Source organism: Bombus pyrosoma, linkage group LG1 (genome assembly GCF_014825855.1).
Source record: "Bombus pyrosoma isolate SC7728 linkage group LG1, ASM1482585v1, whole genome shotgun sequence".
NCBI lineage: Eukaryota > Metazoa > Arthropoda > Insecta > Hymenoptera > Apidae > Bombus > Bombus pyrosoma.
In genome coordinates this window covers 5131870-5146262 of record NC_057770.1, presented here as the reverse complement: position 1 = coordinate 5146262, position 14393 = coordinate 5131870, and the positions used below count along the sequence as shown (strand labels likewise).

At 41.0% G+C, this 14393-nt stretch overlaps 1 protein-coding gene across 5 annotated transcripts in view; it reads right to left on the bottom strand.

Annotated features, from left to right (window-relative positions):
* LOC122569706 (sodium/hydrogen exchanger 9B2) overlaps positions 1–14393 on the bottom strand; it is a 97047-nt gene that overhangs the window by 62098 nt on the left and 20556 nt on the right. The window contains exon 1 of one of the 5 annotated variants that reach the window (XM_043731175.1): positions 502–2624. The exons of 3 other annotated variants lie outside the window; for them this stretch is intronic. In XM_043731175.1, coding sequence (XP_043587110.1) covers positions 502–830 — 329 coding nt within the window. In that variant the 5' untranslated portion in view covers positions 831–2624. Of the gene's footprint in view, positions 1–501; positions 2625–14393 lie in introns of those variants that run through there. One more of the 5 variants, XM_043731186.1, reaches the window with a different exon arrangement.

Here is a 14393-nt window from a genome sequence, read left to right as displayed (position 1 = left end):
TCTCATTGTTTGCACGTCCACATGTATTTAAGGCTATTTCGATACATTTCACTCGAGATAAGGGAAACTGCGAATAAAATTTATTTGGTCGAGCGATCTACAACAAGTTGGGTTCAAACTGTCCGACGATTCCGAACGTGGTCTAATTGAACGCAAACACCGTTACGATGAAATTCGCGACAACGCGTTAAAAACAGCTGGAAATCCGACTAAAGTCTTCTCTGCCGGCAACGATCGGAAGATCGACGTTGAAAAGACACGCGTTTGCCCGAAACAGAGCAAACTGCGACATTGTCGGCGTTTCGAAGCTGCGTGAAAATGAACTTTTCCAAAGTTATTACGAAGAATATCGGAAGAAAAAAATGGAGAAGGAATATCGGACAAGGAATGCTTCTGTTCCTGCTCGTTTCGGAAATTAAAGTCTAACGGTTTAGAGCGGCTAACGATGGCGAATCGACGCAGAGTTTGATTCCGATTCTGAATGATTCTGAAGATTCTTACCGTTCCAACTCCTCCGAGTACTCGAGCTTGTCCCTAATGGAGCTGGTCAAGCTATGCGCGGACTTCTTCCTGTTTCCATTGATCCTGCCGTTCTCGAGATCGAACTTGTGCTGCGGAATATTCTCCGCGCTACCATAGTTACTACTTCCATGCTGCAGTATCGATTTGCCGCGACCCTGATCGGAATTATACTCGGAGCTGGCGCTTATGCGCCGATGATGATCAAAGTTGGGATTATCCATGCCGAGGATCTGATCGCTAATGGAGACGCGTCGCTTGGCTAACTCCTCGGTCGACCTGTTCGGTCTGTTACTCGTGTCGATCTCCATATCGTATCTCGGTATCGCCCTCGAGAACTAACCAGAACTTGCCCTTTAAGAAACCAATTTCTGTATATATGTATGTATATATACGCGTGTGTGTATACGTATTCGGTGAAATCGGTAAAAGCTATCCGATACGTCGGGTCGTGTCGTTATCGATTCACGATGTTTCGCTCGATCGATTTCGAACAATCTCGATCAACGGAGATTTAAATCGTATGCAGAGGAATCGAACGACGGTTGATTGTATCGGCTGTCATCGGCTGTCATCGGCCGAAAGATCGACTCGCCGTTGGCAAGCAAGCTTTCTCGATAGGATAGACACCGGCTATGCGAGCTTCTCGATGTTTCGTAGGACAGAGGCGAAAATGTCTAGCTTGGCCGTAGGAATCCAACTGACTTTCACGTTTCTCGTTGGAACACAGGGATATTCTTGATACACGAAGTCTTGGATTCGACAGGAGCAACGCGAATCCATGTACCCAACGTGGAGTTCGAGTTAGATTCGTCGAAAAAGCGTTTAAGAAAGTTTCTAAAAATCCTTGCTATTTGGCCGAACGCGACCGAAATTGTTCGACCGGATTGAGTGGCCGTAAACGCACGGTACCGTGTTATAGCGAACGTTAGGTAACTGCGTTGATTCGATTCGCGATCGAGAAGAGAATAAAGTTCGGCGATTCGAGGAAAATACCGACGGACGATCGTCGGAGGATCGTGTAGAGGAAGCGGCTTTCCTCGATCGACTGCCGATGGAGACGACAGCGGTCTACGATCACAGCTCGACGTTCCCCTGTCGACCGTTGACAGTGTACGGAGTCGCGTGACGATGACTCCGAGAAAGTCCAAACACGATGATCCCCGATCGTTGATTAACGATCACGCGCCTGATAGGGGAGCTAGCAGATCGTTAACAGAGTCGCGTGACGCTTTGTTTTTCCAGGCAGACTCGCTAACACCTCGCGCCGATATCTCGACGACCGCTTGTCGTCTTCGACACCTTGACCCGCTTTTACCGTCACGACGACCGTCTCCACCGACGCTCTACAACGCCGCAGAGCTTCCTTCGTTCACCTCGTTAGACCGAGATTCAAGGTTCGCGATGCCGGTTCCAACTCGCTTCCTCTTCGTTCCTATTTCCTCCGTTCTTTCCTCGTCGATCGCTTTGCCTCTTGCTCCACCGTCCACCGGCTACGCTTTCCAGCTATTATCTTTCAACTTCACCGATAATTCCCTCGCTTGTTACCAAAGATCGTCGACACGACAGAACACACGATATACCAAATACACGCGATAAAAGGTAAAACTCGAATGAAGAGGACTCGCCTTGTTCATTTCGTATCACCGCACAAATTCTTCCGTTTCGACGAAACTTTTAACACTCTTTGAACACGCGTTTCGATCAGTCTCATCTGCAAAGAATAGAATCGACCATTACCGATAATCGCCGCACGCAGAATTAGCCTCGACGATACTAGAGTCGTGGCAGCTTGGCTGAAGATCTACGTTGATCGTCGCACGAAACGCGAAGCTTGCAAACGAATATGTACTGTGAAACGAGCACGGTTAACTAGCGACTAAACGCCGCAAAGTGTGCACCGCTACGCTATGTTTATAGGAATGGTGGGGCTGGTAAAAAGTGCTGGAACACGGCTAAGGAGGGACAACGTTACGGCTGACGGAATAATTGTTACCGCGTTGCACAGGATGGGCACAGCTGGACACCTCATTGACAGTCTATTCGAGCCTAACCCAGCCGACCTGTCGTGCCCCTGATCGCAACCGATGCCTCGACGCGACGCGACGCGACGCGACGCGACACGACGCCACGCGACACGACGCCACGCGACACGACGCCACGCGACACGACGCCACGCCACTCCATTTTACTCCACGCTACGCTACGCTACGCCACGCCACGCCACGCCACGCCATGCCGCGCCACGCCGCGCTACGCCGCGTTACGCCGCGCCACTCGTTGATTTAGCAAGATCCGCGAGAATCGCGAAGGAACGGAGGAACGAACGGCCTCGGAATACGAGAGCAGACCGGTGATTATAAATTTACCGAGCTTCTGGAGCTGCTCCGTTGGAAGCTTCGTAAAATTGTTCATTGTCAGAGTCACTCGGCTGTGCGATAGTTTGGCGTTTTACGCTCTTCCTTCTACAAGGGCGAAGATAAAAGAACAGACTGTCTTAAACGTCCCTTTTAACCACTAAGCACCGATGTTGCGTTAACGCAACTCGCGACTGTCTCTCCGAGTAACGCTTTAACGTCAATGAATTCTCGTTTCTTGCCGCACAGAGATACGTACTTTTTCTTTTCTTTTTTTTTTTTTTTTACAAATATCATTCTCGTTTACTCGTTGAACGTCGTTACGATGTAATACGAATTATTTATTTAAATATACGAATATTTTCATTTTAGTCGCGCTATATAATATCTGCGGATCTGTTTTCTTCTTCAAAGGTTTAAGGGTGTCGAGCGTTTAAGACTTTGAATAGTTAGGAATATTTCAAACGGAACATGGTTATCCAGACGAGTCCTATTAAAATATCTTGTACGTATTCTTTCTTTTTTTCTCTTTCAACGACAAACCTTCCAATTGTAATTTCTCGTTCTTGTTTTTTTCGTTTTTCTGTTAGATATTAATTATAACGCAATCCGGTGTTATTAGATAGTTTATAATTAAACGATGGAATACTTTCTCAAGCGTAAAGAGTCCCGATACGTTATCGCTTGTCCGATAGTATACTTCCAAAAGGAAAGATTTTTCTCTGTAAGAAAAAAGAAAAAAGAAAAAAAAAAAAAAAAAAAAAAAAAAAAAAAAAAAAAAAAAAAAAAAAAAAAAAAAAAAAAAAAAGGAGAAAAATACTATCGGAAATACCATGTTCCCGCAATTCGAATCTAAAACTATGTTATATATATATATATATATATTAATGAAATTTGTTCTTTTTTTTGTTTGTTCGATTTACGATCGATTTATAAAATTATTTTTCAGTCAAGCCTGTCGTTTTTGTTTCGTTAATTCACCAATAAGCGATTTCGTTTTTATCTACGAAATACGTTCGTTTTTCGTTAACGATGCAATTTGACGCGCTGTAGAGTATTTCGTTATTTAACTATCGAACAAGATAATTCCTTATTTCATTTTTTATTTAAATAGATCGCGTTAGAAATACAGATTTGCTCAGGGTGATTCATATACGGTCCACACTTCGTACACATGTTATTCAAAGGTAATCGAGATAGAGACAATTTTTTGACAATTTTTCGGCAACTACCGTTATAACGTTCCAAGATAATCCATCGGCATCTTCTGTTCACCAATTAAACACGTTTGATCTAGTTGATAATTAAAATAAAATATATGAAAAAATATAAAGTTAAGTTAATCTTAAGATAAAATGAATAGATTAGTTGAAAGTGAAAATTATTTCGAAACTCGATCCGATCTCTATCCAGATCTAGTAGTTCACCTTCGGACGGCATAATTTTTCTTAATCGCATTAAATACACGGTAGGATTTTTTATATACGCAACGAACTTTTCAAACGATTCAAAATTCTGCTCGATGAAAGAATCGTTACGTCGAGTTTATCGTTAACTTATCTTCGATATACACGTCTTATCCATTTATTCGAAAAATCGTGTTTCGAGAGAACAAGTGGTTTGCACATTAGTAGTAGAGCAGCGTGAGTTGGCTAGTGCCGTTACAGTGGTATTCGTAATATGAAAATTGTTTCCTGTACCAGCTTTCAGAGGTAAGTAGTCCTTGCTTTTCGCTAAAAAGTTTCGCCATAAGGTTTTCGCTAGTCGATCGTATAGAAATTTTGTAACGGCGAAGCATCGGAGACGGAAAAACTGTTTTCTTCATCGACGAAAATGACGCTCGAAACGTAATAACTGGGAGAAAACTGTGTAATTAAGCGTTCTATGTAAAAGACGATTAAAAGCACGATTGTAATGCAAATGAGCCGGCAATTCCAAATCGATACAAACTGTATAAATCGATTGAAATTTCACAGTTTCCTGGGCCGTAGTAGACACGCGGCTTTCCAAGGACTTTGGCACAAATACGACACGAATATCGTTTCACACTCACGATATGTATGTATATTGCGAAACGCGTCGTTTCGACAACCGTTCGATCTACTCCGTGCCACTACTCGTTCGCATACTAAAACTTTTCGCCGAACAAAAGTTCGAATTCATCGTCGACGTTGTCGAGTTGTGTCGTTACTTCTATATTTGTTTACATGTCGCTCGGTTCTGATTCAAGAGCACAGCTATCTAAAGCCAGATACCTAAGTACTCGCTGTAATAGTCGGTTCAAGCCAACTTTAAGGTATATCATTTTAATTTCCACTTGTTTAATTTCTAAAACGAAACGCATAGAATGTTAACCCATTTACACCGTTACTCACAACATACTGGCCAATTTTATTAGATATTTTAGATAGATTTTATTGGATATTTTGTTTCGATCGTTGATTCAAACGAGAATCATTCGACAGACACGTAATATCGTTGCTATATTCGTCCCGTCGTTTCTTCTTCGTTGATGGAAAAGAAAAGCAATAAGAGAGAAAGTTGCCAAACTTATAGAATTGTAACGGTTTGTAAAATCGAATCTGTAAGAAGATGCGAAATCGTAATGAGCCGACTCGATGAACCTTTGTCTCTCTGGCAATAAACGGCAAGATCGTTTCGAACTCGACCGAACTGGAAGAAAGCTCGAACCGCGTTTCGCTCTAGTCCGCTTCGATCGTATCGATGATCAGCAACTCGATTTCTATCGGTATCGTAATGAGCCAACGATAACCTAGGTCTCTCCAGAGGCAAGTATTTCCCACGTCGTTCTGATTAATTGCGTTGATTACGGGGGATAATTATTGAGCAGCGGAATGTTACGCGCGCTGTCGCGTGTGGATTAGTCACGATGCCTGATTCGCTTGTCACGTCGTCGTGCGCTTCCTATTCACCGATCGTTCGTTCGATCAACGCTTTGACGGCCACGCTGAAATCACATGTTTCGCTCAGGAACGCCACACACTGTCTTTTAACACGGTGCACCGTTGGATGCACCGACGATCACCGTGGCGTCACAGGAGAAACCGTGGCCGTAAAAGTGTTAAATCGGGCATATATTAGGAAAATATAACGATACTCTGCGTAATACGATACGCGTATCCTACCTAGCAACGAAATCAAAGCATCTAAAACGAAACTGATCGATTTGTACTTTTCGAACAATTTTATCGACTGTTCCATTCGTCCGATCCTTTACTCGTTCATTCGTCAATTTGATTTCAATGTTTTATTCGTTTCTTTGTTATACGTTATTCGGATTTATTGTAATTTTTTCCTTTCCCAACCGCTATTCGAAAAAGAAATTTGTTTATTCGTTATTTCGATATCGTTTTGCGATCATTATTATCTTATATCGGTATTCGCAACTGTTATTTCCGTTTTATTTTAACAAGAATTTTATCTTACCATTGACTTTGTTTTATCATTCCACGACTGACAGGAGACAGAGTAATACTCGAACAAATTTAAATAAAATTTATCCAACAGACGACTCTGTTTCTCCGTTTTGTTTGAAATTTTTAAAATAATTAACGACCAACGAAAAACGAGTAATACCTCATAGAGATAGAGATAGAGAGAGTTAGCATTCGTTTCTCATCTTTTGTACTCTTATTCGCTTCGATAGAATGGATTTTCCGGATAATCTATGAAACAATTTCAGTCTCGATTGTCCGGGATTAGCGCATACAAGAGTACAAAATTCCATCGGAACAAGCATCGAAGCAGGGAATTTCTTTATCTTTGCTCGAAATAAGGTTAAAGTACGAAATCGTTTTCATTCGCACGACTGACAAACGGTCATGTGCTTATGGTTTGTTGCGTTATCGGAATGCGCGTGCGATAGATTTTACACAGACTTTGACAAAAATACTTTTTGCGATCGTAGAAGTCGTACAATATCGTTCGAGAGATAAAGTCCGGAATCAGATAGTCGAGTGCCGCGTATATATTACGATTACGATAAGAATTAAATTATTCGAATTTGTAACCGGGCCATCTTGAAAAGTTGCCTGGTTTTTGTCGTATCCAACTGTAACACGTACTACACGTGTATCCGAAGAGTTGTACAAATCCCACTGGATATACGTATCAGTACCATTATGTTCTTCGTAGCTTTTGTCTGTCTCGGTAGAAGCTTAAAGGTGTAGGAAATACGATTTTAAAGAATCTGCGTGAGGAATATAGTATGCGAAACAGGCGATCAGGAATAACGTCAACGACGTCGAGTATGTATCATCGAGATGATACGTGTTTTAAGGAAATATAAACGAATATTTGGATCGTCGAATCATATGGCATTGATTTCTGATTTTTAATCTGTTGATTTAATGGTTGCACGTTCCATATAAGTTATCCGTAAGTATTATTAATTTTAGACCAAAGTATATGTATACGTATAATTCGACTAGGAATACAATCTACATAAAAGATCGTAAACCTTCTTTCGAACGATTGGTCGATCGTATGAAAATGAGCGTTACGATATCCTCTCCGTATTTCTTCCGTTTTGTTTTCCCTGTTCTTGGCTTTTCTTATCTTTCTCTGCATCTCTTATCCCTATCGCGCAATGAACCATTTTGGATATGTTCGGCGACCGAGTTACTCGCGTCTTCTTCTCTTATTAAATCATCGTATAAACAGCCTGGTTTCCTACACATGTATTCGTTTCGTCTACGTACATATGTATACTTACTTCGGTTGAAAATAAACAATTATCTATCAGTATGTAATCGGTGATGTACTTTCTCTTATCTTCCTTTGGAATTCCCATCAACTATAGAACATGTTACGATATAACAGATTCCATAGTCTTTAAGTTTTAGCCCAAAGTGTATCGATTCTCTCTCTCTCTCTCTCTCTCTCTCTCCTCATTCCGTTTCCTCTCTGCTTTTAACCGTTCTTTTAATCGAAAAGTGCCAAGAGGAAGCGATCGTTCGTTTCATGCCGTTATCGATCGATCGATTCGCGGTATTTTTTTGTTTGTAAGTTTCAGGCTCAAAAACCGAATACCACTCGAACAGTCTCGAAAAGGATCGATCCGATCTTCGACATGGATTCGTTCGTTTGTTCGACAGCGAACAGCACCGAGGAATTGGAACGACCGTACGATGCGTCGATCGGCGAGTGGTTCATAAACGTTAATTCGATTGCTTCGAATAACGCAAATCGGAAGTACGGAGGCGTCGCGTGTTTGGCCGTGGTTCGTCATCTTGCTAAACGCGGCCGTTTCACAGTGCGATCCTAACGCGACTAAAGTGGCTATCGTTGCCTAAATTCCGTGTCTAATTGCTTCCGGTCGAGAGCAGGTGACACCTAGTCGACAGGCCAGGCCCTACGGCCCAGGGACAAAAAATGGAAGCGTCGAAAAGGAGGATGTTCGTGTTGGCAAACGGTCACGACCGATCTAATCCGGTGACGCGATTCATCTTCCCGAACTGCCGAACTGGAGCGCGATGCGTGTTCACGGCTCGATCGCATTACGGCACGATATTACGATCAGCGTTGAAAATTAATTACTCGTCTTTTACGCTTTTAAAACTTGGCGTTCGTTGCCAAAGTTTAATTTAGGTCCTTTGCTTTTCTTATTTTTTTTTCCTTTTTCTATTTTTCCTTCTCGATAACGTTTCTAACGTCGAATCGACTTCTGAGTCACCGTTGTACATGTAACACGATATACGTCTTAAGAGACGTCCGATGGTAATCACGTTACGCATAGAATCGTCTTGATACGGAAGGTTCAAATATAACGTACACCAACTTCTGCACGATAGGATCAGGTCGATCGAACAAAGAGTTCAGATTCGTAGCAGTAAATGCACCTACTTTACTTACTTGGCGTGGTGGATTAGAGGCGTGAAGAGCGTTTAGAACAGTGGTTGTCAAACTTTTTTCAGTCACAGCGGGCTTTAGAATATGTAGAGCGTAAAATTTACAAAAACAGATACTACTGTTGAAAGAAACTAGTTTTATCACGGGGCGTGATCTTTGGGAATCGCTGGTTTTACAGTATTTACAATCGTAAATATACGTGATCGAAGGATGCAATACGATTCGAGATTTCACGGATTAACGATCACGAGCTTTATTGCTTCGTTAAACCCAAGCTATCATAGCGGAACAATTTTTCGATGAGCGCGTTAAATTGGCTGATCCTATAGTTACCGATATCGACGTTACAGCGGAATAAAATGACCGAAATGCGGCTCGGACGGTGTAGGAGCTCGTTATAATACGCGTTTCGTCGTTGTCACGTTAGGGAGCAGGTGCATATCTCTTTTACGCTGTTAAATAAGTAGGTAGCTACTATAGCTATAGATAGGCAGCGAAGTAAACTTCTTAAATATTTGCATAATTGGCAGAATTTTTTTTCTTTTTCAACTTTGTCCAACTTATCTGTTCGATTCGTACGAATTTTATACGTATAACCGACAAAATAACTGTTGACAAAAGAGACCGAACCAACGATTTCATCAAGTCGAATGAAATATTTTGCGTCATAAGTTAACGTTTAGAATAATATGATATAAATACATTTACAAACTATCTACAATTTACAAACTAAATATACAAGCTATCGTTGAAACGATAAAATTAACAGTAACGCGTAATATGTAATTAATTCTTTACTTTCGAGGAATTTCGAATTTCAAAGCGTCAATTTCATTGGTTCGGTAAATTCTATACGGATAGAAATTAATACAGCGTTCGTAGCACTATGTATAATGCTCGTATTGCTTCTACTTGAAAACTTATTGCATCGAACACTGGATACGGATCGATATAAAAAGGCGATAAGTTGAATCATATGACCGCAATAATCATTTCTTTATCGGCTCGGAAAGCTCCTTCGGAGGTACGGATTACTACGATTGAAATCTTAATTACACATTTTTCATCGACACGATAGTTGTCAATGTGCAAACATAGTGAAGTGCTATCGATATCGAGGAATTTAATAAATCTACGACTCTGTAGAAAGTGTTTTCGAAAAAAATTCGAATTATTCGTAGATTACTAATAACAATAGCGAAATCTTAAGAGACACTCGTACGACTGCTCGTCCTTTTTCCACGACGGTGTAAAAGAGATCCGAGTGATTTCTGAATTCGATAACGAAACTCGAAACAGAGATAACTGTACATCTTAATCTTTGTTCGCGTAACGAACGAAGTTTTGTCGATTTCTTCCTTTTTCATATCTCAAAATCTGATATTATTCTCAAAATGAGAAACACTTCTGCGCACAACACAATATCGAAAATACATCCTTAAAAAATGCTAAAGATGTTTCCTATAACCGGTTCGAAAACCGGTAGAACAATTTTGCCAATTTTCCCGAAACTATGCTTTCTCATTTTTCCAGTCCTTTCCACGATCCATATTTCCTGACCGAGACAAACGCATCCCACTTTCAAACGCATATTTCTCCATCGCTGTCGGACGGAACGAACGTATTTCATCGGGCAACGAGTGCACGCGTCGCGAATCGTCGTTCTCCTAATCATGATTTCGCATACCCGCGCGACTGCGGCTCGCGGAAGTCTCGAATTTTCATTCTTCATTAGCCATGAACACATGCGATCGCTGACGCGTATCATCCGCCGATCGAATATTTTACATGCATCCTGGCCTGTATATTCGCAGAAGGCAAATCGAATTTTCTGCACGAGGTTAAGCAGCGATTTTTAATTAACGAACGACTACTTGGCATACGTGTAATTGGACGATAATTGGGAATACTACACAACCTAGAGGAGGTGATTCTTTTTTCACGCGGTTAAGACGGTCTGCTTCTCCGTTTGCAACATTTTCACAAGTTATTATATACTCGAGAAAGCTGCCAGTACGAAACACGTACGTGTATAATATATCTTATTCTACGTTATCTGCCATATAGTTTTTTTTCTTTTTTTTTTTTGCAAGGGATCGCTTTCTATCCTGTTTGCGCGATGCTTTCCCATTTTCGGCTTTACCATGTACAGTTGAGAAGTTCATCTTGGAATGGATTATAAATTTACTCGCTGACTCGAGTATTTCTCCCTTTATGGCGAGGCGTACATCAAATTTTAGTACAGGCACACACGTGCCATTATCTTTTATTCGTTTATTCGTTTATTCGTTTATTCGTTATTTATCATTTTTTATTTTTATTCATATCCCAGTGCATGACCCGTATTATTCGAACATTCGTTGTTAACTGTTAACCGTATAGATAGAAGAAAGAATAATTTCGTTGCCAGAATAAGTAGGATAAGCTTGTTTAAAAAAAAGTTAAACCGATCGAATATACGGGAAAGGTTGAAAGAGATATAACGTAATAAATATTTAATTCATTTAACGATATAATACCTCTATATACGATTCGACTAGAAGCAGAATAGATCGCCTTTACCTGAGTCAGTTTTACCGTATTTTCTAATAATAATTGAACTATAGACCGGATTACGCTGCAATGTGAACATTGAACATAGCCACGTATATTCGTAATAGATTGATTCAATGATTCTAGCGATTTTAACGATTTTAACGATTCGAGAGTTCGTTCGATTGAAATGTAACTTTTTAAGTGGTTAACTCGTCGCGAACAACTAATAATAACAATGAAATCAGTGATAACGAAATGGGCTTTTCCTACCGCGTGTAACGTAATATAAGAAATGCTGTTAACAACAACGATATATTACGCATTAATCGTACGTACGTGATACAGGATTACGTATGTTTGGATCTCATCTACACGATCTCATCTCCAATCCAAAAGAATCCAAAAGAATTTTTATCGTTCCCGAGGTTACAACCTGATTGCAGGAGGACTTGCCGAGACTTATCCGAGAAGCCGGTATTTATTTGAAACAGTTTTTAAACGTTGAACGAAACTGGACGATGTTGCAAAATGGTAAGATGCTTGAGAAAATGAATTCGATTTACGATTCGCGATATTCGTGAATTTACTTTTGCGCTGTACTTTTTTTGCACGATGTTTTGAACGAAAGGAAAATAAAAAATTGGGACGTTCCGCAATGAGATTGTGCAAGGAAATGCTGATAAATTTCAATAGCAAAGTAATTCGTTGCACTACGCTCAAAGAGGGAATTCGAAAGAAGAACGTTTATAATATTTTATATATTTAATGCGTAATTTCAGAAGCAGATCGTCACTAAGGTGGCAACAGTTTCCATACAATTCGCTCCATCGTTGCAAATTGCTCCACGAAAGGAAACAACATACGCAAATTCTATCGGTGTCTAACTTTCACCGTGGCAGAACTTCCACGTCAAGTGGTATTGATTGACAGCTTTCGTTGACTCAAGATGTCGTCTCGAAACACTCGCAGGTACAACGTGGGTGCTGTCTGGACAGAGTTCGTTTGATCGACGAACTTGCCAATTGTCGCGACGGCCCTAAAGAATCAGGCTTCCTGGCAGGCTGTCCGTCATCTTCCGCGTTTGAGCTTCGGCTCGAGAGTACGCGAATTTCCGTCCTTCGTAGGTCGTTCCACAGTCGCGACGCCGATAGCCGCGACGCAGCGCGACGCGACGCGACCGTAGCAGTCACGCGAGAATCGCTCGTCGTTCGTCGTACACACGGCCAAACGGATAAACGGATAAACGGATAAACGGATGAACGGATGAACGTGGACGGAAGATGAGACGAGGGTAGGAGAGAGAAAGAGAGGGACGAGGTCGAAGATGGCATTGGAATTGCAAATATCCCTCTCCCACGTTTCTCTCATCTCTGTGATCTATCTTTTTGCTCCTCGTCCGGTCGCTCGGACTGACCCTTCGACGCACATGCGACTCGTCGTATCGCGAATGATCGCGGTCGGAACAATTACCGATACGAGTTGACCAAGTTATACGATGTTGGCTTGCGTTGATCGATTGTAATATCAGATGACTTGATCTTGAAAACGAAACCCAGGATGAAAAAATCCTATTCCACGTTTCCTTCTTACGTTTTCCTGAATAATCGCCTCGCGGCTGCTGCTTCTATCTGTTATTCCTTCGGACCTTGCATATAGTTTTCAACACGCGCTGCAAAACGATTTATAGGGAAAATTTCTCTTTGTTCGATCATTCTCGATGGTACTTTAATCTTTTTAAAATTATGGTATACGATGATTATCCGTTCTTATCCTAAAGAGAATGGCGAAAATCTCCATTAAAGAATATCTTTAGCGGATTATCCGTCTCTCTTGTGCCCGTCTCTAGCAGAACCGCGAAAGTCGTCAGCAAGAATTGAACGCAGATGCAAATCGAAACAACTCGGTATCGTTTGACGTGAATTATCGAAATTTCCGAATTTCCTCGCAGGAAGCACGCTTAGTTTAGTTTGACAAACGCGATCAAATGTTGGGAAACTTTGACTTCGAAACTACGAAACTCTGGTAATACTTTTAGATGAAACGTATCTTTCTTGCTAGTACTATGCGAAGACGTGAATTTATTTTTCAAAATATTCTTCCGGAATTTCAAATAGCTTCGAACACGGGAAGAAAATTTCCATGTTTGTGAAATGGTCGTGAAAAGTCTAATGCTCTAATTAAAAACCGAAGGAAATGGAACGATTTTTACTTTTGAAAATACTCTTAAGGTAAAAGATTGCATAGAGGGTTGCGAATGTAGCGCGTAGCAACGAATATTCCTTGGCACGTGACAGATGTCCCACTCTAGATAGAACGAAGCTCGTAGTTGAATCTTATTTCGTTACTGTAAACTTTACCGATGCCTGCTTGATCCTCGTCGCCACACGACGATGGCTCTATATTTCGAGCTAGCACCGTTTTATCGTAAATTTCTGCACAATGCGGTACGTTTCTTACAGTTTAAGTGTCAACCTTTTCCTCCAGCATGTTGTAATATCGACGTATAAACTCTTAACGTCTACGGACGAGTCTTACGGTTTTCCTCTTAACGCTCGTTGTAAACGTACTGCTTGCCGTGGAGAAGAAGCTTTCTTCTTGTCAGTCATACTCGGAACCAGACGAACCGCGTAGAAAAGATTCACAAGGTACGCGTACGTTCGTATCCTTGCAACTGTTAGATAGAACACAGGAGAGAAACGGTAAGATTAGACACGCGATAATTTTTTCTCTATGAAATCTCAGTTCTCGCTTCGTTGCGTGTTTAAATTATCAAGAGTTCGGAAAGAATATGCCTAGAAGAATAGTTCTATAAAGCTATTTGAAGATACTTATATAGAGATATTTAAAGAGACATCTGGACCTATTCTTTTCTCATCCACTGTACGTATTTACAGGCATTAAGACTTTTGAAACTACGTCTTTTCCAGCGTAGAATCCTGCATCCGTTCAATTTATTCGTAAAACAAAGAATGCTCTTAATAATGGTATTAAAATTTAATCTTCCAACGTTCACGAACTACGATCTTCAATTTCAATTCTACAAAATCAAACAGACGCAAGTTACAGCGCGATCTAAGGAAATGAAAGAGGGGAGATTTTGCGCGATAAGCG